General features: G+C 51.2%; 4 protein-coding genes across 6 annotated transcripts in view; 2 read left to right on the top strand and 2 right to left on the bottom strand.

Annotated features, from left to right (window-relative positions):
- Positions 1–282: 282 nt before the first annotated feature.
- LOC117652374 (sialomucin core protein 24-like) lies at positions 283–5,355 on the bottom strand. The gene is made up of 5 exons (XM_034397235.1): positions 5,154–5,355; positions 4,511–4,543; positions 3,827–4,435; positions 3,659–3,746; positions 283–3,243 (listed from the first exon to the last, which is right to left on the bottom strand). Exons 1-5 carry the CDS (start codon positions 5,221–5,223, stop codon positions 3,213–3,215), a joined length of 831 nt encoding a protein of 276 aa, XP_034253126.1. The 5' UTR covers positions 5,224–5,355; the 3' UTR covers positions 283–3,212.
- A 462-nt stretch (positions 5,356–5,817) lies between these two features.
- Positions 5,818–6,556, top strand: LOC117652410 (transmembrane protein 216-like). The gene is made up of 2 exons (XM_034397302.1): positions 5,818–5,925; positions 6,083–6,556. Exon 2 carries the CDS (start codon positions 6,088–6,090, stop codon positions 6,493–6,495), a length of 408 nt encoding a protein of 135 aa, XP_034253193.1. The 5' UTR covers positions 5,818–5,925; positions 6,083–6,087; the 3' UTR covers positions 6,496–6,556.
- Positions 6,557–6,708: 152 nt separating this feature from the next.
- LOC117652409 (orphan steroid hormone receptor 2-like) lies at positions 6,709–10,643 on the bottom strand. 3 transcript variants are annotated; one of them, XM_034397298.1, is made up of 2 exons: positions 10,476–10,643; positions 6,709–9,947 (listed from the first exon to the last, which is right to left on the bottom strand). In XM_034397298.1, exon 2 carries the CDS (start codon positions 9,927–9,929, stop codon positions 8,433–8,435), a length of 1,497 nt encoding a protein of 498 aa, XP_034253189.1. In that variant the 5' UTR covers positions 9,930–9,947; positions 10,476–10,643; the 3' UTR covers positions 6,709–8,432. The 3 variants fall into 3 exon arrangements, with proteins under 3 accessions (XP_034253189.1, XP_034253191.1, XP_034253190.1); XM_034397300.1 differs by lacking the exon at positions 10,476–10,643 and adding an exon at positions 10,316–10,449; XM_034397299.1 differs by lacking the exon at positions 10,476–10,643 and adding an exon at positions 10,270–10,389.
- Positions 10,644–12,533: 1,890 nt separating this feature from the next.
- Positions 12,534–24,477, top strand: part of LOC117652451 (IDLSRF-like peptide) — a 36,584-nt gene continuing 24,640 nt past the window's right edge. Inside the window, exon 1 of the mRNA XM_034397387.1 lies at positions 12,534–12,687. Coding sequence (XP_034253278.1) covers positions 12,549–12,687 — 139 coding nt within the window. The 5' untranslated portion in view covers positions 12,534–12,548. The remainder of the gene's footprint in view (positions 12,688–24,477) is intronic.

Below are 24,477 nucleotides of genomic sequence, written 5' to 3'. Positions count from 1 at the left end.
CGGCCACAGACCGGCCAAGCACCTGGCCGGCGGGCGGGCCGCTCTGCCATGTCCTGCTCTTCCAGTGCACCGCGCGCAACTCATTTCGCATTTCCAGTGAAAAGACCGCCGACGTCGCATCACGGTGGAATTTAAATTTGAGGTAGTTTTGGCCGTTTCGTGTTTCATGGTGCATGTGACTTTACTCAGGGGCGCTGTCATGTGTCATGGTGAGAACTAGGCCTGTTATGATGGAGTGGACAGCTTGAGGCATCAGGCAACAATAACAAAGCAAGGCACAAATTCATAAATTCCTCACTTTATTCAATTCAAACACTTTTCCACTTTGGATTAAACTGTGAATATACATCAATCACATAATGAATACACATAATCAAAATATTTTGGTATCATATATATATATATAGATCCTCCTCAAATGACTTCATGATTATCACGTCTGGCTGCACACACAGCTTCACAAGGAATGTAGCTTTATCAGCAATTCTTACCTAAGTAAGTTCACGTCCCACATCTTGCATGAGAGGATTTATTTTTAAATTTTAATTTGCATCAAAAAGAATGATCATAGCAACTTATAAAGCACTCAATGGTCTTGAGATAATACGGCAAGGGATTGATGTGTTGCCAACATTCAATATTAATGGGCAAGAAAATGCCAACACATCATGCTCTGGTGGGAACACGCCGCCACATAATAAACTACCCCTATTTTATAAAACTCAGGCCATCCATGGGCAACTGAATCCGCTAGCTTAAAAAGATACTGCTGTAGCAACTAAAATAGACACTATTCTTAAAATTTCCAGTAACCACCAAAATAAATCAAACTTTGCTCTTTTGGTTAGGCCTTGAAGAGGCAATTGTGCTCATGACATTTTGTTGAGTCATTAAAATATCCATGTGATTGTACCTGGAGCAAGACAGATACCAATACATTAAGAGTTTAGAACATAAGCATTGAACGTAAAATAATACGAAATCAAAATGAATTGGATTAACAAAACAATATCATACTTGGATATGTGGGTTGGGATAACCCACCTTTTAACAATACATATGATTTTTTCTCTAACATCACTAGTCAAATAATGGTATCTTTATGGAGATAATAGTGGTCTCACACAAAATGTGTGATGCCTAAGTGGAGGAAATTAACTTCACCAGGCTAAGAACGAGCCCTTCAATTTCAACCGCCCATCGAAGCACAGAGTGCAGTAAGCCACATCACTGACCATACCATATTTCCTGATGTGGGAAATAAAACCTTATAACTGATTTTGTTGAGCAGGACACACTCTCACATACACACACAGAAAAGTAAATCATGTGGTACAAGTCAATGTTCACCGATACAAACTATGCATTAACAAAATAACGTTCAATAATGTGTCTAATCAATAAGCATCTATAGTCAGATCTGACACAAAAAATCTTGGTCAGATGATCATGAAAAGACATGATAAGGTCAAACAGACTTCCAAAACCAAAACAACTCAAAGCCCTAACTATTTAGTGGGTAAAGCTGTAATAATAGCTTAAGACTAGCAACAGCACAAAAATATTGTGCTTCACAATTAAATGAAGAGAAATCACCTGCACCACTGAACTACATAACAATAAAAAGCAGAATACCATAACTGCTTCAAATGCAGTTGATTGCATGCAATCATAGGTTAAGGAAATTGTTTGCCTTGCACATAGAGGCGCTTAAAAATCTGCATTTGCAAGTGAAGAAATGCTGATTGATTTATTGTCAAGAGCAAAGAGGTAAACATTGAGAAGGTGCATGGCACTAATTGAAAATGAAACAATCACATAACATAACAAAGAAAACATTGCTAATCTAGGATAGTGAAAAGAGAAATAAGAAAAAAATATCTAGAATACAGACAAGAAAATATAAAGTTATCTTGCACCTCACAATACCCAACTAAATGAGATGCAGCTGTACATCTGCTAGCACAGTTTACTATTTAACACGTTCCATAGAGCCTGTACATGTATAAAATGAGAATTTTTGAGTACAAAATTTACTTTTAAACAAAACATTTGTTTGCTGGCAGCACAAAAAAAACTGCAACTTCAAAAACATAGATTGCATTAAACTACCAGCAAGATCAGATCTGAAGTCCCTACAGTAAATTGTTTGGTCAAATAAGATAAAAGTAATCATATTTATCTATTATGGACAGCCAAAGAGTAATACCAACAATATAGTAAACACAGGTCAAATTTGTATGTCAATTGTTACGATCTAAAATACCCAATTTGATAGTTACTTCCGGGAGATCAAACAATCTTTGATTCTGAACTGTTGGAGGAGTCACCAAACAGATTCGTAGATGAGTACATGGACAGTGGTACATAAAATATACCAAAGAGCAAACCCTGAAGATCACAATGCTTATGTTATAATACATAGTTAGAATAATACAATATTTTTGTTTTCAGAAACAAGTCACGAAAGTTAAACTCAAACAAAAGTGCAACACAAGATCACATGACTAAAAGAAATATTATAAAAAAAAAAAAAAAAAGAAAGAAAGATAGTGGAGTCAAAGTTTACAAACGCAAAAAGAGATTAATAAGTAGGAAAACACATCATGGCTGTAATCAATAAGTAGATCCAGTTAAGTTCTAAGTAACATCAGTCTTTCAGGAGCTGGAGTCAAAGTGAGACACCACAAAATAATGAGTTGTCCACACAGCTCCCATGTCATCTAAAATTCGTTTCCTAATGAATCGCACCATGCATCATCTGTCCCGTTCACTCTAAAGTTTTACTAAATAAACAGAATGAACTCCAACCAATAACCCCAGCTCCCCATTGACATATTTTAAAGAGACATATCACACAGATCATTACAAATAATTGTAAGGAGGTAGGACTAACATCAAGTGCAGTGCAGTCATTCAAAAAGAAAAAAAAAAAAACAATGACCGATTCTAAGAATGCTAAATGTCCATAGGACTAAAAGCTTTGAATAGCTAATTATCACTCTCAAGCTTCTTGAAAAATAACAAACAAAATATTTGAAAAAAAAATAGAAGCAAAAATCACAATTTTAAGCAGAAGAAGCACTTTAAAGTACTCAATGCAAAGAGTCAGAGTGGCCATTCAAAGCACACCTTATACTAATGGTGCCAATACTTACGCTGAACCACTTGCTTGACAACAATAGTGAGTTCAGTTTAATTTGACACCATTCTCAAATGACAGAGGAGTCTCCAAAGTTAGATCTATAAACAAAGAAAACCAGGAAAAATAAAATTCGTTCCAGCCATACAAGAGAAAGAAGTTTCATGCTCCTTACACTATAACTTGATGTCTTATGGAATTGATCAGGAATCTGTGATAACAGTGCATTTTGTTGCCAGGATGGCAAAGTCAACTAGTTACAATGAGAATAGTCCCGCAATGCCTTCTTAATAAGTCCTACACTCCAAGAAAGAGACGGCTAATTTGATATAAGAGCTCAAGTGTGCATAAACCTATGGTTCTGATGTGCTAAAATTCTTAGTGCGAGCTAAATTAGAACACTACCCGTAATGACTGACACTCATCTCTTCATGAGCTAATAGAACCTTTGCAAATGAAGGGATTTTAACTTAGCATTAGGGTAGGTCAGTGAGAAGTACAAGGAAGATGGCTTACAGCGTATGGTAGCTGCGCTGCCTGGCTTGGTAAAACTTCCATGCCACAAAGGCAATCGCCATCATTCCAAGAGCCAAGACGATGCCACCTGAAAATATCAATCCTCTATTAATGCAATGTTAAAATTGAAAACTTTAACTTTTGATAATGAAGAACTAACAAACTTACCAATGAAGCTGGGGCCATCAAAGTGACGAGATTTACTGGCTGGGGTGGTTGTGATGGGAGCAGGGGCAGGTGTAGGAGTTGGAGTCGGTTTAGGAGTGGTTGTTGTGGTGTTTGGAGCTGGGGTTGGAGGGGATGGTGGCACAGTTGAAGTAGTAGTGTTAGGGGATGGGGTTGGAGTTGGAGTAGGAGTAGGAGGGGGTGTTGGCTTCACAGTTGAAGTGGTGGTGTTAGGGGATGGGGTTGGAGGAGGAGGAGGAGGTGGCGCCTGAGTTGTACTGGTGGTGGTAGGAGGTGTTGGCTTCACTGTTGAAGTGGTGGTGTTAGGGGATGGAGCTGGGGTAGGAGGGGGTGGTGCCTGAGTTGAAGTGGTGGTGGTGGTAGGAGGGGGGGTTGGCTTCACAGTTGAAGTGGTGGTGTTAGGGGATGGAGCTGGAGTTGGAGGTGGTGCCACAGTAGTCGTTGTGGTATTAGGATCAGCGGCTGCATGAGCAGGAGTCAAAGTAGGTGAAGATTGAGGCAGCACTGATGGAGTGTCAGTAGCAGCCAAAGGCTGCACTGCAGCATTTGCTGTTGATACGCTCTTGGCAGAGTCAGGCAAGCCATGGTCACCTGAAACACAATGTAAACATGATAGAAAAAGTCACTATTAAATGAAGAAAAATTTTAGGCCTCATTCCAACTTACTGTTAGGTTGTACAGTTTCAGTAGCTAAAGCACCTGTAACAAGATAAAATAATGTTTTTAGCACCTTAAATTGTAATAAAAAAAAGTGTGATGAACCAAAGGGGAATACCCCTTGTCCCCACAAATTAAAATACAATACACAACAGCCAGTAAAGAGGCAATGAACACCAAATTAAGAATGCATTTTATAAGAAACGAGGCAGATACAAAACATGTAAATGTGTTTAAATAAACATGAGAAATGGAAATGATGGAATGTAAAGTTTGAGTCAACTCTATCAAAAGTGTCAAAAACAAATAAATTAGTGGATAGGCTCTAACAATAAATTACAAGAAACTGAAATTTGTATCATCAATTGAAAATTAAAGTATCATCTATAGTGGCCAGCAAAGAAACTGGGAAGTTTAAAGGGGGCCCTACAGCAGAAACCTATTGCCTTGTCATAGGCCACAATGTGATTTAGGTCAGCAATATGTACGCGACAAGATGATCATTTACATTTTAAAAATCACTCCCCTCTAAGGATCGACAGAAAAAAGCGATAATTGAGTGTCCGTGCAAAGAATGTCACGACAAAACATCAGCGAAAAGGATTGTGACGGTGACGACTAACCCACATACTGTCTGCGAGCCGACACTTACCTACAGCCGATGAGCCCCCCAAAAGGGCAGAGACTAGTAGAAGTGACAGAATCAAATAACTCGACGTCATTATGACCGGAATCGATTTTTAAAACAACCACAATAAAAATATCAACGCAACAACACCGGACGGTAATATCAAGACAGATGTGAAGTGTGCAACTCAACTCGACTAAATTGAGACTGACGACTACTAGAATGTTCCCCCCCACCACCACCCCCACCACCCACAAAGAAAAGAACAGCAGGAATAGAAACCAGTTGGACAACCCTTGCGACGAGGTATGTTTCGGAAAGCCTTGAGAAACTTCACTTTTCATTCGTAACTTGTATAGATTCTTTATTTCCTTTCCAATAAAAAGATGTTAACTGTATGCCAATTCCCGGTGCAAGAGTGGAAAGGGTTCCTTCTTCGAAGGTTTTGTTTTGTTAACATTGGTGTGATTGTAGCAAGGCTAGTGCGCCAACAACAAAATCAAAACATACATCGGATAACTAAATTTAATTCCAAGTCACGATCTAGCAATACTCCTGTCTTTCAAAAATAAATCGTGCAGAAAAAAAGCTGTAAAATTTTTGAGAAGCAAGAAAAACTAAAATAACGTGCAAAGGTGCAAAAAGTTGCGTTTGCCACCAACAGACGAAATATTTTGTTTTATTTCTGTATGTTGGCATCAAAAAGCTTTCCTTCCTCACTGCGACCGGTTTGTTTGGTGTTGGTGGTCTGCTTCTGTTTGTTTAACATTCATCTCATTTCATCTCTAACTTTATGGTAAAGACAACAAACAAATTTGAATTTAAAGCCAATTTTTGAATTAAAGTCATTTTAGAGGGAGTCCTCTGTAGCATAGCAGTTTGTAATTTTACTAACTTGTTGTTACTACCTTAGGCGAGCTAAAAATATACCAGTTTTATCTTTTTGGTTTCAGACATCATGAATTCGTCCCTTACGTATGAAATATTACTGTACCTGAATTCCTACTACTTTTGGATGTTTGCCTTGTGTGAACTAGGTGTGGGCATATTTAAACTAGTCCATTTACCATACCCATTTGCAACTTTTATCACAGAAGGAATAATGTTCGCCTTTTTGTGCTGCATAGAAGCAGCCCGTATATTTATGGGCCACAAGGGGAACTTGACAGAACGTTCTTACCCAGTCATGGTTTCGCTTATTCTCACGATACCATCATCCATAGGTGTTCTGTACTTTCTCCTCTGGCAAACTTATGTCATTCGATTAGAAGTTGTACTTTGTGGTATTCAGCTGTCTCTGCTCTCATTTGAAATAATTTTTGCTACAGTGTGTATTGTAAGTTTCTATCGTAACAGAATCTATTAAAGACTGAACCTGTAATGCTTTTTAATCTAGAAGATGCTTCTGATTGAGATGAAAAAAGTTATTGTGCTGGCAGAACAGGTCATCAATCAGTATTTATGGTATAAATTTTTGTCATTTAAGTGTCTTTTTGCTAGTCAATTGAATTCAAGATTCACTTCCAAGGATACCAAAGAAAAAGTTTCTTGTTAGGTTGGATGGATTAACAAGATATACTTGAGTCACCAATATTTATTATAAGTGCCTTAGGCGGTAAACATCATATGACATCCCAGCAATTAACAGTTTTACTTAAGAGATGCAGATTTCTCAAGTAAAACCAAATAAGAGCAACAGAAAATTTTAACAAAATTCAGGCTTGTTCATTAAGTTTACTATGAGCATGGAGACATTTCCATGGTTTGAGCAATGAAAAACTGCATAAGTCAACAGATTGTAGTCAAAACCTTTCTGTTAAGAGTCACCAATGTCCTTATTTGGAAGGTAAGGTACAATAGAATTAAGTATCATTAGTTCTTTTCTTTTAAAGAAAACAGTGAACTGCATATTTATATTATTGTAACTGATAAAAACTTAAACAATTTTATGGGGGCGAGCAATTTACTGCCCCCAAACCAAAGAAATGGAATGTAACAAATACAAAATACATTTAATTTACTGAAAACAGAATATAATCTATTTTTAAGATTCCCACCTTTCCATGCACAAAAAAAAATCTTCAATTAAATTAAGATCTTAAACAGTTAAAAAGAAAAACAGTTTTTTCATTACATAAAAGATTCATATTTAAAACAGATTTCTAAAATCTATCACTCATGTCTTACATCAATTGGCTCGGATCAATTAATACAATACACATCTTAACAAAATTTAGTATCATAAATTCACCAAATACTTCCCTAACAAGCCCATCCCAGATAAAAAGTAGCTTAGATACAAACATTTACACACATTTGTAGTTCAATAAATTGAAATCCTTCTCTATGCTGAGCAATTCAAAAACCAGCTTCAATGCAACAATCATCAGGATTTTCCTCCATGACTTTTGAATACCAATTGTCAATTTTCACAAAACACAACATGAAGTACAAAATCAGAGATCTAATGAATACAGTACTAGCACTTAATACTTATAAACCAACATTTACATGGTCCCAGGAGAAATTCCCCAACATAAACAAAATATGTCGCTTCTACTGTCAACTGTTTTATTTGAAGCTTGTTTACAAGCAATTAGAAGAGATTGAAGCCTGGAACGTTTATTATCACAACAGTCTCACATTTTTCTCAAGTATGTTAAGTCACCATACAAGTTCATTGTCACGAGGCATTAATTTTTTTTTTCCAGTCGGGGCAAAATAACTGCGAGCATAAAAAGTATCTTGCTTATATACAGAGTCAAATTAGGCATGGCATTTATGTTTATGCCAAAATAATAATCAAGGAACTGCGAACATACAAAACCAATGTCTCTTGAGACTAAAGTTCAAGTAGTGCCATCTCCATTTGCAAAGAAAAAAATTACCGGTACATGATTAAAAAAATCCATGAATAAATACTAGGTGCAAAAATACAAAAATATATGAAGTGAAAGTTACAAGTTAAGAGTTCTAAGTCTTAAAGCAGTGCTTCATTGAGCAGTTTCTGCCACAAGGGTCAACATGGACCTGACGAAGTGTATTGTTGTTGGTGCGCTATCTACACACCATCTATTTATTTATAAGTCATGAAATTGAATGGGGTATATCAAGAAAATACACCACTTTTCATAAACTTCATATAATACCCATCACATACCCTAGATGTTAAAAGAATACTACGTGTTTAACTTCACTGATCTTTAGAGAAGAATAGGACGATGCTTTGCACATCCCCTTAAAGCTTTTCACATTCACAATCTATACTAATTGTACTCATTAAACAGTGAATGAAGCATATCATCAGTCTTCCCCATCACTAGCATCTCTGCGCTCCTGCTTACAGCCAATATCAATACCTGAATCACTGTCAGGCTGCATTCGAAGAATGTAAGGCAAGACACGTTCCATTTGAACTCGACCAATAAGGTTTGTGAAAAATAAATCCTCCATCACTGGCGGCTGAAGGGCACGTAATGCAGGGAGACGCAGCAGCAACTTGTATACTCTGTCGTTAGAACTGTGAGACTTCAACTCCTGACAAGCTCTATCCTGAACTGCCTCTAATCTCCTCCTAGCAGAGGGGCTCATGCCAGGGGGATCTGCTCCAAAGATGATGAGCACACGCAAGCAAGCATATTCACGCTCATCAGGATCCAAGCGGCTGAAGGCTCCAGCCAAATCCTGAAGTCGCAAAATGTGTTCCATTGCAGCTGCCATACACTCTTCTTCCAACTTATCCATTGAAGTTTGGAGCTGCTGAACAATGGCAGAGAGCAGGGATGGAAGGCGAAGAGTGCGAGCACACTGAGCTAGACCCAAGGCAAATAACTCAGCCCAACAAGAGCGTAACAAACCCAACTGAGTGTGGGAGCGTAGTAACTGAAAGGCAGGTAAAGAACGAGCCCAGTGAACTGACTGGAAGAGAAGTCGAGCAGCACTTTCACAGACAACATGAGCATTTGGAGGGGAGCCAGATGGTAGGGTTGGGGCAGACGCCAAGAAAGAAAGATGATGCGCAACCACAAGAGGGCCTTCCACAATCAGTTGAGCTTCATCCTCATCAGAAAGTTCGCTGTCCTCACCACCTGCCTCCACAGTTTCTGCAAGTCTATCTAACGCAGCAGACATAATGCTTTTGTTCTCATCACCATCGTGCGAGTCATCGTCACCACAATCTCCGGAATCAGTTTGGGCCATGTGGTAGCTGTCAGAGATTTTACTAAAGGAGGATGCTGACAAATCAAGCTCCCCCATGTGATAAGCAGGGGGTGCAGCACCAGCACCGGTCAAAGCCATACCCACATTAAGAGCAGCTTCAGCAGCATCTGCCAAATCTTTACGAATAAATAACTTGCTGTCTGAGGGGAATGCAAGAGCGGCTGCTGCCATGCTCATATCTAGCAGATCACGTTCTCTCTCTCTTTCTCTTTCGCGCTGCTCACGTTCTCTCTCTCGTTCTCGACGATCATTTGCAGGTTTCCGCTCATGCTGAACGGAGTCAGAGCGCATACCCTTATTAAGACACTTTTGTAACCTGCAGTACTGGCAGCGGTTACGATGATGCTTGGTAATTTCACAATTTTTACTACCTCGGCATTGGTAGCCCAGATGTTTACGAATGGACCGTTTAAAGAAACCCTTGCAGCCCTCACAGCTCATTGCCCCATAGTGACGGCCTGAAGCTCGGTCTCCACAAACCACACACTGCTCCATTCCACAGGTAGATCGAGCCTTCTCGGAAACAGGTCCAACAGTGTCTGCCGTCATATCAAGGCCAACATCCACTTTCATTGCCATATCATAGGGATCCCCTCACTGAAACAAACAAAAAAGAATGGCGTATGAAAATTAGGGTATTCCGTCAAAATGTTAAAAATTTTGTTGTTTTTTTTCTTGTTTTTCGAAAAAGCTAATGATATTCCAAACAGCATAATAAACACTTCAGATAAGTTAACCCTGAAAGTGAACAGGTGGAGTGAGTAAAATTTAGAGTGTCAGAAGTAGGTATGTGAAAGCCAAGATCCGGTACAGGTTAATTGACTTCGACGGACGCTACACCTGACCATCACCTACGAGCAGGTGAAAAGCAGAACTCTGGGAAACAACCTCAGAACTAAGAATCTGATTTACATCTTACAATCTCCTAAGACGAGGCAAATTTCTGGTAACCGTCCACGCTCTACCTGAGGAGATAGATATCCTACGGATGACCACAGGTCAAAGTGTCCAGGGTCGATGGTCGTTCGTAGGTACATCCTGTTGGTATCTAGAGCACTTAGATGCTCTGAGGTTTGCACCTCCCTCATCCTGACCGAAACCCGCTTCTTTCCCAAAGTAACGTACCTCTCATACAATCTTTCTTGTTCATCTCAGAAAATGGAGGACAAAACTTGATTCCAAAAAGAAATAAGAGTAAAAAATTGCTTCACAAAGGCAAGCTTCACATCACGTCCGTCTCTTGACCGTGCACCGTGCACTTGTCCTCGCAACACATAAAAAAAGAAGTTTTTTTTTTGTTCTGTTGTTTTGTTTTCGTTTGGTGCGCTGGAGGTGGGAGCTCCTACTACACGAGGCTAGGGTTTCTTGTGGGCGGATGTAGTAGATACGTAAAAAATACGGATGCTATATTTGCTTATTCATATCGAAAATTCAAATAATAAATCTAGGGTTATTTTAAACCAGTCCTTGGGACAGTTCCATGATTTGTAAAAAAAACAGTTATGTTGGTACCAATGCCGACAGCCCTGCTTGCCGCTCTGGCGGCGCGAGTTTTGAACCGGCGCGCGAGATGACTCAGTGTTTGAAAACATACGAATTTGTTTCAGTTGTATTTAAAAATAAAAACACTCGTGCCCTCGAATATCTGCTCTGCCTTTTGAACTAACTGATCCTCTCACGGAAAGAAGTCGGTCCCGAATTCAAAGGACGCCCTTTTCCGTGTTACGTTTCGTCCCTGCCACTTGCACACTGTGCAAAGTACCAGAAAGTGGATCGAGAACATGCCATCGTCGCTGCCGTATTTTCGAACAGAATGGCAAAAAAATAGTATAAATAGACAAACACAGCAACAAAGATGCCAACAACGAAGTAAGTGCCTATACGGCTTGGCCTCCGTCAGTGAAGGGTGGAGTCAACAAGTAGCCCCCTTCTCTCGCATTCAACCCTGAGGCGTGGACAAAACTTTTCGTTTCCGTGTGAGTTTCCCAGCTCGAGGAAGTCGTCAAAACGACATGCAGCACGCAGTTCCCTGCTCAGCGTAGGGGACAAGTTTCCCGCAAAGAACGGCCATTTCGAACTGGAACCGCCAAAATCAAGCGGGTGACCCCTACAGCCGTACAGCCGAAGGCCCCCGAAGGGTGGCGTGACTCGGGCAGCCCCTCTGCAGGCTGAATCCGAAACAACGCTTTGACACTCTGTCTCTCTCGCACCCGTACAGGACGCCCCATGAGAGCGAGAGAGACCGTTTCGGAATGTCTGTTGCAGGGTGGCCGGGGCTGGTGGGGTGTTCCCGAGGATGTGGACTCCCCACCCCGCCCCGCCCCGCGCCCCCGCGCTGGCTTTCCATTGGCGGGGCCCCTTCTTCCCGCGCTGCCGCGGGCCCGCCATTGGTGCTGCAGCTCATGACGTCGGACCCCCCCGGCCCCGCCGCCGCACCATTTGAGGGGCCGTCCGCGAGCGGGGAGCCTCGCGGCTCTCTCTCGCTCTCGCCGTCCGCGCCGCGCGGGCGGTGCGACAAGGATAGCGACGAGGTGTCCGGTGCATCTGTTGGTCGCAGCGGGCCGGCGGCGTTGGAAATGTGGTTGGAAAGCGAGGGGCAGGTTGGAAAGGGGTCGCTTGCTCGGCTGCCGCTACGCGAGGCACTGCGTGTGTGCGGGGCCTTTGAGGCGAAGTGGCACTAGTGCCGCCGGGCCCAGCCACAGTGACCAGCCCTGGGGTGACCCTTGCCCCTGGTGCCCGAGGCCCCCAGGCCCAGCCGGCCACCTGCGGGGGGATCAATACGAGGGGTGGCGGCGCTTAGCGACGGCCCCCGGCTGGCCGAGCCGAGCCGAGCCGAGCCGAGCCGAGCCGAGCCACCCCAACCCCACGACGCGGAGCGCGGAGCGGAGCAACAGGATACGGCTGTGTCCCTCTGCACCCTCTCTGTTCATACGCGGACTCGGTGCGGACTCGGAGCGTCGCCTCGCGTCGTCCCGCGCTCCACCCCACCCCGCCCCACCCCGCCCCGCCCCGCCCACACCTGCGCGCGCTCCTCCGAACGCCCCGCGGAACGCCGCGCCACTCCGCGCCCAGCCAAGGCACAGTCCGGACTGGTCTGGACGGAGAGGACGCCGTCAGCGTCGCCCCTCGCGTCACCCAGCCCAGGCCCGCCGCGACGCCCGCCGCCCCGCGCTGCCGCCCGCGCCCCCCGTGCCCGCCATGGCCCGCTCCCGCACCGTGCTGTTGAGCGTGCTCGCCCTCGCCCTGGCCATGCCCGGCCTGGTGCCCGGCCTGGTGCCCGGCGCCCTGGGGATCGACCTGAGCCGCCTCTACGGCCACCTCCACGCCAAGCGGAACGGTGAGTCCAGAGCGCACGCCGCGCACGCCGTCCAAGTGCACTTGCACTACAAAAGTGCACGTGCACTATAAAGTTAGAAAAACAGTGCAAGAGTTAATTAAATTTTCTGCGATGCGTTCGACACTTCAAACAAAAAAAAAAAAACACGCGGTGGCGTGTTTCATCGTTTCTTTGTTCTGCTGTTTATTTCATTTCTTCTATCTGTTACTTTTTATTTTGTTCCGCGACGCCATCACTCATGCCGCGCCAACGCGAAATTATTTCATAACGGAGGCATGTCTTTCCTTCAGCCGGCACGGGCTGGCTTGTTGCGTCAATCATCTCGCTGTGCTGTCGTGCCGATGCCATCCGACAGTGACACAGTCCGACAGTGTGACAGTGTGACAGTCTGACAATCCGACAGTCTGACACCGCCGCCGGCTGGCGAGCAGCAAAACGCTTCGACTGGCCGTCGTTCGATGGCATCTGCTGCATCGCTCTGTCTCTCTCGCACCGTAAGGGGCACGCACGGCACGCCCCACGAGAGCGAGCGAGACGGCGGCGACAGTGGGGTGACATGTTGCACCGCGTTGCACAGCGAGGGGCGGCGAGGGGGCACCCATTTACGGCTGCCGATTGCGGTCGCCTCGGCGAAACACAAACACGCGCGCTATACTGTTGATAAAGTTGTCGATTTGCGATGAGTTGAAACCGGTTTCATGGAGTAATACCTCACACCCCCACACCACAGTGAGGGAGAGCGGACTCCGGCCCGCCAACGGTGCTGACGGTACCCGCCGCCGCGAGCGAGTGAGTTCAACGCGGGCCTCGTTTTCGGGCAGGTACTTCCCCAATGGACAGGTCATCACCATCTCATTGTCATGCAGAGTAAATAGCGAAATGAAATTAGGTTCGGCCCGTTTCCGTTTCGGCGCCCTTGGCTGCCTAGACCAGGGCCTGGGCCAGGCAGCCTTGGCGCGGAAGGGACGACTCTCTTCCCTCGGCATCCGCAGCGTGTGTGGTAGGTAGGCCTAGTGCCGCCTCTGCGCTTTTCACGCGATGGACCCACCCGTCTCGCTTCTTAGGACGAGGAGATTGGTTCCCGAAAGAGACGTGAGAGAGATTGAAAGCCGGGCCCCGCCGCCGGGAAGGTTCGAAGTTCGAAACGCGCGCGGGTGCGACGCCACGACGCCGAGCGCGAGTCGCACTTGACGTTGTTTATTGTTTGTGCCCCTCGTCGGTTCTTTCACTCCCCTGCTCCTGCGGCCCTGCCTGCCCCTGCAGGGCTGGCTCCTGATGGCCGCAACCCACTGGGCAGGCGAGGTGCCTCGCAAGGGTAAATGTGGACAAAAGGCTCACTTTTTATTATCCCCGTGTGTCAGGAGGGACGCGCGTGTGTGAAGGCGTGTGTGTGTGTGTGTGTGTGTGTGTGTGTGTGTGTGTGTGTGAGTGAGTGTGAGTGTGAGGCAGGGCTGAGAATGCCCTGGGTGAGAGGGGGTCGATAATGGGGTGTGGGGGGAAGGGCGGGGAAGAGCAGGGGCGGCAACGCAACAAATTTGCCCTTCCTGGAAGACCCCGCCCTATGCACACCACAGCAGGTGGCCGAGTGGATGGCAAATCTGGGCGGGCACCACGGCACCGCGGCCAGCGCAAGGACTTAGGCAGGGCCGCGCCGGGCACGGCCAATCCAGCCAATGGGCTGGCGGGGTCGCGGTCTGACCCGGAGGGCCCGGAGGGGAGGCGCTTTCAGCCTCGCTTCCAGCCTCGCTTCCAGCCTCGCTTTCAGCGCGATCGCGGAGGACTGTGCAAACAGAGCAGCCCACTGTTGGATTTCGGATTTTCCCCCTGCACTGCAAACCGGGGCTCGAATCGAAGTGGGGCACCAATCTAAAGGGGATTTGGTTGGAATGATGAAACCCATCGTTGGTGCGCTCTCAGCGGAGAGCGCGCACCCCGGACCTCACAGCGTTTGTTTGGGAGTCAAGTGGACACGAATGCAAGGAGACCATGTGCTGTTTGTCCCAGTACGCGAGTGTAGGCACCGCGGCGGGCGCACAGTGGGCCAGAAGACCGGTGGAGGCGGCCCAAACTCGAGACGCGATTTGAGCTCCAAAAGTCGCTAAATGGGACTCGAACCAAACGTGTGACCCCACCAATGGATTCCTCGTTCGGAGAGCAATTCATTGGTGGGGTCACACGTTTGGTTTGAGTCCCATTTAGCGACTCTGGAGATCAAAACGCGTCTTGAATTTTGGCCGCCTCCCGGTCTTCTGGCCCACTGTGGGGCGGGCGGGGCGGGCCGCGGATCGCAATGCCGACCGTGTGTGCCGAACAAAGGGGAGGCCCGGCAGGCAGCCCTGCGCGTTCCGAACGCAAATACGGCAACTCGGTGCTTGCCGTGGCCGCGCCCCCGCGGCCTTGCCCCGGCCGTGCCCCAGGGCATGCAGGCCGTGCTGCTGGCCGAGTCGCTCCGCGCTCCGCGCTCCGCTCGCTGCTCCGCACAGCGCCGACATGAATTGTTTATCGGCGACGCGGGGCGCGACCTGGCTACCCGACTACCCGGCCTGGCCCGGCCCGGCCCGGCCCCAGCGGCGTCGCCAGCGCGCCAGCGCCGTCTGGCGGCCAGCCTGGATGATGGAGTGGCCGCGCGGGTCGCGCGGGCAATTAATAAAATCACGGCTCGGGTTCTCGACCCCACAGCGGCCACGGCGGCCACGCCTGCCGCACGGCGACACCGGACGCGCGAAGCGTTTACGGACCGCCCTCCGCTCCGCCCCTCCCCTCCAGGTCGCCGTCGTCGCCATCCCCGAGGTAACGAGCAGCCCATCGGGCGCCCATCCCCGACGTATTGGGGCTGGCTCGGCCGAGGGCTTGGCCTGGCCGTAATCAGGAGTTAGTGTTGACACGGCGGGGGAAGGTCGCCCCCACAGAGGGCCAGAAGACGGAGCCGGTCAAAATCCCGGACACGTTTTGAGCTGCAGAGTCGCTAAATGGGGCTCAGACCGAACGTGTGACCCCACCAATGGGTTGCTCTCTAAACGAGGAATCCATCGGTGGGGCCACTCGTTTGGTTCATGACCTGTTTGGCGATTCTGGAGCTCAAAACGCGTCTAGAGTTTCGGCCGCCGGCGCCGGTCTTCTGGCCCACTGTATCCCGGAGCCAGTCAAGCGAACGGCCGAGCCGACAGTCACATCCCACACCCACGCCCCGCGCTCTGCGGCCTGCGGTCCAACTTCCACTCCAAGATTGTCCTTTTCCTGCCCCGCCCCCTCCCCCCACCCGGAGACGTGACACACCTACCGCAGCCACAGGGTGTGCCGGCGGTGCGACCGCTGCGACAGCCTCCGGTGCCTCCGGGGGGACGGGCCGTCACACTCGCGGCCTGACTTCGTGTAACACCCTGTACGTGGCTGCCCCCCCCCCTCCCTGCCACGCGCCGCACGCAACCCGAACACGCTCCGGAACACGACACGTATTTTGAGCGATCGCTCCGGATCCGCAATTACGTCGCCATGCGACGGGATGGCCCGCAGGGGGGGAGGGCTGCACTGGTAGTACACTTCTCGATTTTTAAACATTGTCTTTGCGTCGTTGTGGTTCAGTTCGGCGCGTGGCCCGGCGGTGGCTACGTCCGGTTCGCACCGGAAACTATTCCCCCCCCCCACCACCACCATCGCCAACTTGACTCGGGCCGTCTATAATTATCTGGTATTGGGGTGCGAACAACCAGCACCCGATACAGAGGCCGGGCGAGGCGAGGCGTGGGTTCGCGCGCAGACTTGCTGGAACTCCCACGTGCCATGTGTGGAGGGGGATCCAAGTCCTGGCTGGACGGCGCAGTCCGATTGGTGGAAGCCAAGAGAGTCGAGAGAGAAAGAGAGAATCGGACATTCACAGTGCAAACAAGAGCGGTACCCGGCGCGGTAGCGGGCACGGCTTGTTAACGTTACGGGACGAGGCGAACTCTGTCAACACGAGTACAGTGCGTTCCATTCAGAGAAAGCCGGTCTCTGTCTCTCTCGCACTCGAGGGGCGTGCCGTGGGGGTGCGAGAGAGACAGCCTGCCTGCCTGGAGGCTCCTCGACCTCCAAGCGAGGGGTTACCCACTCGTTGTTTTAGTGTACACACGATTCCGGATTCCCGCGATTCCCAGAACATATCCCTGAGAAAAAGAGAGAACTTTCGAAAATTTGCTTTGTATTTGAATGTTTTGTGTGTATCACAGTTTACCATGACTTTAAATTGAAATATGAGGTTTTTCCCATCAAATTTTAAAAAATTTACGAATGATTCCCGGACTGAGTGTACACATGATCCCGGAGGGGTAACCCCTCGCCCCAAGTCGTCGGCCTCCCAGGAAAAGTCGTTTGTCCTGCTGTCTTCTGTCGGTTTTTTTGGGCGGTTTTTGTCTTTGCTTTTCTGTTTTGCCTTTTCCCCGAAAACGTCCCAAAAGGCCCACATTTGCCCTTTTTTTCTATGAGTGAATCAGAATAAATGCAAAGCCGGGCGGGGTGGGGGGTCAATTCGTCGTGAGTGTTGTCGGGGGCGTCGTTTGCCGCCCCTGCAGACTGATTCCGAGAGTCGTCTTCTGTCTCCCTCGCACTCACGGGGCGTGCCGCGCGGGAGCGAGAGAGACAAACCAAACCGCGGCGAGCAGTCCGGCCTGGCGGCGCCCCGTGATGTAGTCCACGGCAGTCCGTCCGCCCGCCACGCCTTTTCATGAATAGCAATGAGGATGTGGGGAGCCGACGGCAGCCAAAGCCAGCGGGCCAACAGGCCAACAGCGCGACGCCAGTTACATAAAATATCGATGCGGCTCCACAGTGCGACCCACGCGATAGGGCGGGGTGTGGGGCCCACACTGTGGGGCCCTCGTCCCCGAGACCCGGGCACAATTAGGGCCGATAAGAAGGGCATGCATCATCCACCGAGACCGCACGCGTCGCAGCAGCAGCGTGACCAGGGAGCCGCGCTCTCCGCAGCGCAGCGAACAGTGTGGGAGCGCCTGCCATGCGAAGGGTAGGCAGCACGCTGGTCTCGGGGGGCTGCGGGAGGCCTACCTCGCAGGGGCTCTGCAGCAGGCACACCGCTTTCACTCGACACGGACATTCAATGTTTGAGTCCAAGTTTTTCTTCAATATTTCGCCACCGGTGCAGCAGTGGGCCGCGCGGCTACACTGCCAAATACGGCCGGCATGAATGAACAAAGCAGCGGTGCTCGTGGCTCCGTCTCTGTCGCACTCACGGCGGCTGGGGGTGCGAGAGAGACAGAGCACCGCGGCAATGAAGCCATCAATAATGCAGGGGCATCGGGCCGGGCGCACGGCCACCAGCTGGCCCGGTTATTCATTCAATGATGCATTCAATGATCCTGCGTCCGCGGCATGCATCATGCACCGTCATGCACGCCGGCGCACGGTGGGCCAGAAGACCGTGGAGGCGGACAAAACTCTACTCGCGTTTTGAGCTGCAGAGTCGGTAAATGGGACTCGAACCGAACGTGTGATCCCACCAACGGATTGCTCTCCGAACGAGGAATCCATTGGTGGGGGTCACACGTTCGGTTCGAGTCCCATTTAGCGACTCTGGAGCTCAAAACGCGTCTAGAGTTTTGTCCGCCTGCGCCAGTCCTCTGGCCCACTGTGCGCCGCCGCGGTACTGGACTGGACACGTCCCGGGAAATGAGGGACAAACTCCTGGACCAGCCAACTCACACGCAGGGGAAGTAAACCGTGGGAGCCTGGAGCGTGCAGCGTGGAGCGTAGAACGTGTTGCCGGACTCGCTCTGCTCCACGCTCGACTGCAAACAAGGCGCCCCGGTCCAGCACCATGCACGCCCTGCCTTTCTCTCGGTTTGTGCGTCTCTCACCTTTTTCTTTTCGTTTTCATGTGAGCTCTCGTTTCTCTCGTTTTCCCCCCTTCTTTTTCGGCTTGTGAAAATTCCTGCCCCGCCAAAGGGACGGTGGTTGAAATCATTATTCTTTTCTCTTTCTTCTCTTTTTCTCGTTAGCCAACCTCGAGACGCGAAGGCCGTCACGGTTCACGGATCGACTTCCCGAGTCCGTATCTATCTGCGCTCCTCTCGAATGTGTTGTTGTTGTTGTTGCTGTTGTCTCGCTCTTGTTGATCGTCACCGCAGTGGCGGGCGACAGCGCGTCGACGTCACGCCGACACGTGACGGATGCTGTGCTGGCTGCTATGGGGGGAATTCGTGTCAGGAGACACATCCTCTCTCTCTGTCTGTTTTTTTGCTGCCGTCCCGGATTTTCGTATGTTTCTCTCCTGCATACATTCGTGAGGCGGGAATTTTGGTGAGGTGTCAACAGCAGCCGGCTGCAGCAGTGCAGAGCTTGCCACCAGCCCGTTCCACGAAGCAAGCCAGCCAACATTTTCGCAGCACTGGAACTGGTCGGCAGCGTGAGACATTTCCTTTTCGTTTTCCAATTTTAGTACAATTCGGTCCGCCCCCGTTGTATGAGGCTGTCGAACTCTCGGCTGGAGGAAAATGCGATAAAACGTGGATTGCTTTGCGAGATCATTATTTATTTGACGTGGAGGCTGGAGACTGATTGTGTCTGAGGACGAGCGGGGCGCGGCGCCCTTCGTCCTTCACGGCCGTGGCCAGGAGCGGGGCGCGGAGGGGGGGGGGGGGGGGCGGGACTGCGAGTGCGAGAGGGATGGTGATAGGCGTAATGCCATTGGCTGGACTGCACGGCGCTGCCGTACCGTCGTACCAACCGACCGCCGTTTTCTCCAAATCCCGGTCGGCTCGGCTCTCTGGGGCGCACTCAAAGGACCCGCCTCGGGCATGACGACTACCCCACTGGAAACGCAAAAAAAGAAGATGGGCTGCTTGTAATTTTTAATTTTCGGGCGGCTACACTTGGACATAGTTGTCAATTGAAAACAAAATCACCACGAGAAAACAAAATAATTTTGCTTTAGTTTACGTACCAATTTACCGGTTCCGGTTGAACTGACATGGCAATGATAAGTTCGCTTTCGCGATAGCTTGATATCTTAGGCCATCAGCAGATTCGCTGATGACTTTAGTTTGCCCATTTCTGGAACGTTTTCTAGGCTTTTTTCGGTGACCGTGGCATTGTCCTCGTCCAGCCTCCGCACTGGAAGGGAAGTGGGCGATGTCGGCAACGGGGCCCGTCCTCGGACAGGGCCTCGGACAGGGCCTCCAAGGCTCCAAGGCCAATGGCGCAGGGAATTGCCAATAACTGTGCGCAGTGATTTACGGACGCCCCCCCGGGCCGTCCCTTCCTGTCTCTCCCTCCCCCCCCCCTCTCTCTCTCTCTCTTCTCTCTCTCTCTCTCGCTCGCTCCTTCGTCCCCTCCGAACTTGTTGCTGTCCCGCCATGAACGTCTCTATAAACCCTCCCCGTCGTACGTACGCCCAGCCCGGCGAGAGAGAGAGAGAGAGAGAGAGAGAGAGAGAGGAGAGAGAGAGAGGCGAAGAGGCGAGCGCAGCAATCTCTCAAGGGATGATATGATGATGGCGTGGCCTGCGCCTTGCCTGCGGCCCGGACGTGTGGCCTGCAGGCCCGCAACACGTCGCAGTATACTCCCCTAGTCGACTCCAGTCCGTCAGGCACTTCGCTCGACTTTCGCGCAAGTCGGTCGGATAGACAAGACCCCCCCCTTTTTTTGCACTTTTCGGACACGTCCCAATCAACAAGGTACTTTGGCATCCGTCTCCTTGGCTCCCTTTGAAGGCCTCCGACCGGCCAGACGGGCCGTGTACAGAGCACAGCCGCTCGGCGTGCCCCCAGCCTCCAGCCAGCCTCCAGCCAGCCTCCTTTGTCAGGCAAGTCACGTTGCCGGCGTTGCCAAGGGCCTACACTGGAGGCTGACGCTGAAGAGCCGTCTCTGTCGCACCCGTGGGGCGTCTCGAGGGGTGCGAGCGAGACGGAGCGCGAGGCCTGGCGGCCTGGCAGAGACGAGCCGCGTATTCACTCGAGACAGTGTGGTGGCTGCCACTCTGCCACTCGGCAGTCTTATCTCCCAGCCGAGCGAAGCTGCTGGAAGCTGCTCGAAGCCACAGCGATCCGCTCCACCCTAACGTTTCCTCGACGCCATCCTCGAGGCTCAAGGTCACCCTGCCCGTCGTCCTGCCACGCAACGTCCACCGTCTCCCTGATGAACGGGCGCCACGCGAGGAGGCTGGCACCGCGTCCGAAACCGCAGCGCGCTCCGTCCCTCTCGCACCCCTGCGGCGCCCCGTAGGAGTGCGAGAGAGACGGCGCTAGTTTCGGAGCCAGCCTGCCGGGACGGCACGACAAGCTCGGCTTGGACCAGCGCGCCGGCCGTCCCCGGGGGCGCCCCGTTCAAGGCCGCTGCGGTTAATCGTCGGTGACCGGATGTGACCGCGGAAGCGACCGGAAGTCCAGCGGGGACCGTCGGGACGCAACAGCGTGGCTCCAATCGCAGCGCCCGGCATTCTCAAGGATCCAAGTAAAGACCCGCCGGCCTCAGTCGCGGTGGGGCGAAAGGGCTTACTTGCCCCGAGGTGAAGTCCGCCAGTCTGCTTTGGAGCCCCGAACAGGGAAACCGAACAAGCCCGAAAATGAAGCGCGCTAACGACGGCAACCTTTAACGTGAAGCTGAGTGACCTTCTGGTGGCGTGGCAGTGCGTGGGGACGGTGGGGACACCCGGGACACCCTGGGACACACGAGTCCGGGGCCGTCCCGGGGCGTGGGCGTGGGTCTCGGACACGGTGGGCGTGCCGGCCCCTCGGCCCCTGGGGCCCTTGGGCCTTGTGGGCGTGGTGGGGGTTGACTTAACGGTGGCGGCGACGCGACGCGTCCGACACGACTCTAATCTCGCCAAATCATTCCCCGAGATTCCGAAAATGAAGACAAAGGGCGAGAGGCGCGCCCCGGAATACGAGTGGTGATAAAAAAGGCGCGGCGCCGCCATTTTCACGTTTATGGCCCCGTCCGCGTATCACGTCACGCCGGCAGCTGTCTCTCTCGCACTCGCGGTGAGGGCCGGGGCCCCGGTGCGGTATGACGAACGAGCGCGCGGCGAATTTGAAAATTTGTCTCTCATGCCGGGGGCGTGGTGGGGGCATGGTGGGGGCCTCCAGGGCCTCCTCGGCGGCACGGCGCGGCGCGGCGGGCGCAACGCGTAGTCCAAGAAGACGGTTCATTATTCACAGTGTGGGCCCCTTTCTCCAGCTTGTCGGGCTGCCTGCCTGCCTGGGCCCGCCGTCCCAAATCTCCCCCCTGCTGATACCGCCATCGCCAGGATAGCCAACCTCATAATGCAGGGCCAGCTGCCCGTCATTGTGCCCCGAGCAGCCCCTGGAGGCACGGCGGCACGGCGGCACCGTGGCACGGCGGCACCGTGGCCCGGACTACACGAAGAATCTGCAAGGCTGCCAACCTTACGGGATACGATCTGCTTCATTTTTCGTTTCCTTTATTTTCTCCATTTTTTTGTAGCGCTGGGCCGCGACAAAGGCGAAGCTGACCCGACCCGACTCGGTGCTGGCGCTCGTGATCCCCCTGCCTCGTTGGCCCTGGCTTGCCGCGGCTTGCCGCTTGCCCTGGCGAGCGAGGTCCTCTTTGCCTTGTCGTGCATCTTTTAGCGCACCCCATCCGCCCCGCCCGGCAAATCCTCCAACGCGTTACAGTGTTACCCGAGTACGCGCTGCTTGCGCTGCTCCCGGACCGCCGACCCGGACGCAACGGAGCCAAGCGCCGGTGTCGTCTACCGGGAGATGCAGTTGCAGCCTGCAGGCTCGCTCCGTCTCTCTCGCGCTCATACTGGCAGAGCACGAGAGAAGTGCGAGAGAGACAGGGCGACGGCGCTCGAGACGCGAGAGAGCTGAGTCAGGTGCGCGAACGCTCGGCGAAGTGCCGGTGGATTACTGCTCTGCAGCACCTGTCTCCTCCACGCCTCGCCGTGCCGCGCCGTGCCGTGCCGAGCCGGGCCAAGTCCCCGGCGTGTCGGCACTGGTAATAAAAGCGACGTCGTAATGAAGCAAAGTTTCCATTAAAGGCTGAGCCGCGAAGCTCAACGCCCTGCAAGGGCTGGAAGGGCTAGTCCTGCCGTTAGTCCTGCAGGGCGCCCGCCGCCCTGCCTGCCTCCGGCCGATCATAACAGCAACCCACCTCACTCGCAAAAAAAATCAAAAAAGTCTCCTGATGATTTTTTTTACTCAGACTACTAGGTATATTTATGTTCATTACTCCTCGTCCCATTAAAACAAGCTTAGCGTAGAACGGCCCCCGGCCCGTGGGCCAATTCACGCGAGTTTGTTTGACTCTGTGTGTGTGTGGTGTGGGGGGGGGGGGGGGGGTAAAAAGCGGTACCCGAAGCGCCCGACGGCCCCAACGAGTCGAACTGCTCGGGTTGCAGTGCATAAATCGAGGCGTGTCTTTAGGGCGCTGTGAGGGCCACTGGGTGCGTTTTAAAGCACCTCGGGGGAGTGTTTGGGCCTGGGCCGCCCCGGCCCTTTAGCCGCCTCGCTGCGGCCTGCTTCGGCCTGCTTCGGCAGTGCGGCGGTCGTTAAAAGGGTAGAGGGCTGGTTACAATCAAGGGCCTGACGGGCCTGACAGCCTGTCGGGTCTGGCGCTGGCGGGCAGCCGGCAGGACCACGCAGCGCTGCAGCGGTCACGCACAGCACAGGCGGCGAAAACTCTGGACGCTCCGAACCGAACGTGTGACCCCACCAATGGATTCGTCGTGCGGAGAGCAATCCATTGGTGGGGTCACAAGTCCGGTTCAAGTCCCATTTAGCGACTCTGGAGCTCGAAACGCGTCCGAGATTTTGGCCGCCTCCACCGGTCTTCTGGCCCACTGTGCGTGGTGGGGATGGTGCCGGAAAGGGGAGGACGAGGTGAGCAGCACGCCAACAAGGCCCTTAATAACCACCATTACCTGACTAGCCTCGCGGCAGGGGGCGTCGCCGATCCGGGGAGCGCGGGGTGTTTGTGTGCAGGGCATGTTGTTGTTTTTGTTTTGTTTTTTCTTCCTGCGCCACGGAGGGGATCCTTTGCAAAGTATCGCCTTTCAGACGCCGCGCGTGGGGAGCCGTCCTCTACCTGCCCCCGGCCTGCCTGGGCCCACCACACTGCGTTGTCAAGTACCGCTGCCCCGCTCCAGTTCGGGACGGAGTCCGCGACAAAGAAGCGTCCGGCGAAACCGCGGTCTGGGGATCCGGGTGGCCTGGTGTCCCGGGCGGTATAGTGAACCGTGGTTTAGCGAACCATGGTTCAACCAACCGTGACCCTGTGTGTGCGGCGGTTGCCTTAGTCCAGAGAGAGTCTAGTTAGAGACAAAGAGGAAGGGAGAGGCATGAAATCCGCTCAAAGAGTTAGTCATCTTAATGAGCTGCTGCCCGAGTACTGCACACGCCTCTCGGTAGGGCGGCTTCCCTACACACGACGTGGTGAAGTGCTGTACACAAAAACTAAAAAAAAAAACAGAAACCAACAACAAATGAAAAAAGAAGTAAAGTCAAATAAATTGAAAGAAACGACTTGAATGGCGAGGGCATTGTGGGTGAAATGTCCGAACCGAAATGTATGGAAAACTCGGCGTGCCGTAAAATAACGACATCCTTCGTATGAGAACAAAAGCAACAACGGCAAAGACAACGAGCATCGAAAAAAACCGAAACGGCGTGCGTGCGCGTCCACAAGCATCGCCGCTGTTATTCCTCGCTTCGTTAACAACACATCGCCAGTGACATCGTAACCCTTTTTCGCCTTTCCCTCGTCCCCGCCCCGCGCTTGTTGTTGTTTTAAATGCTGCTGTCACTGTTGTTGTTGGTGGTGGCGGTGGTTAGGCTC

The sequence above is a fragment of the Thrips palmi genome, unplaced genomic scaffold (genome assembly GCF_012932325.1).
Source record: "Thrips palmi isolate BJ-2018 unplaced genomic scaffold, TpBJ-2018v1 HiC_scaffold_7, whole genome shotgun sequence".
NCBI lineage: Eukaryota > Metazoa > Arthropoda > Insecta > Thysanoptera > Thripidae > Thrips > Thrips palmi.
Note: the sequence above shows the minus strand (reverse complement) of the source record. Positions and strands in the feature narration are given on the sequence as shown.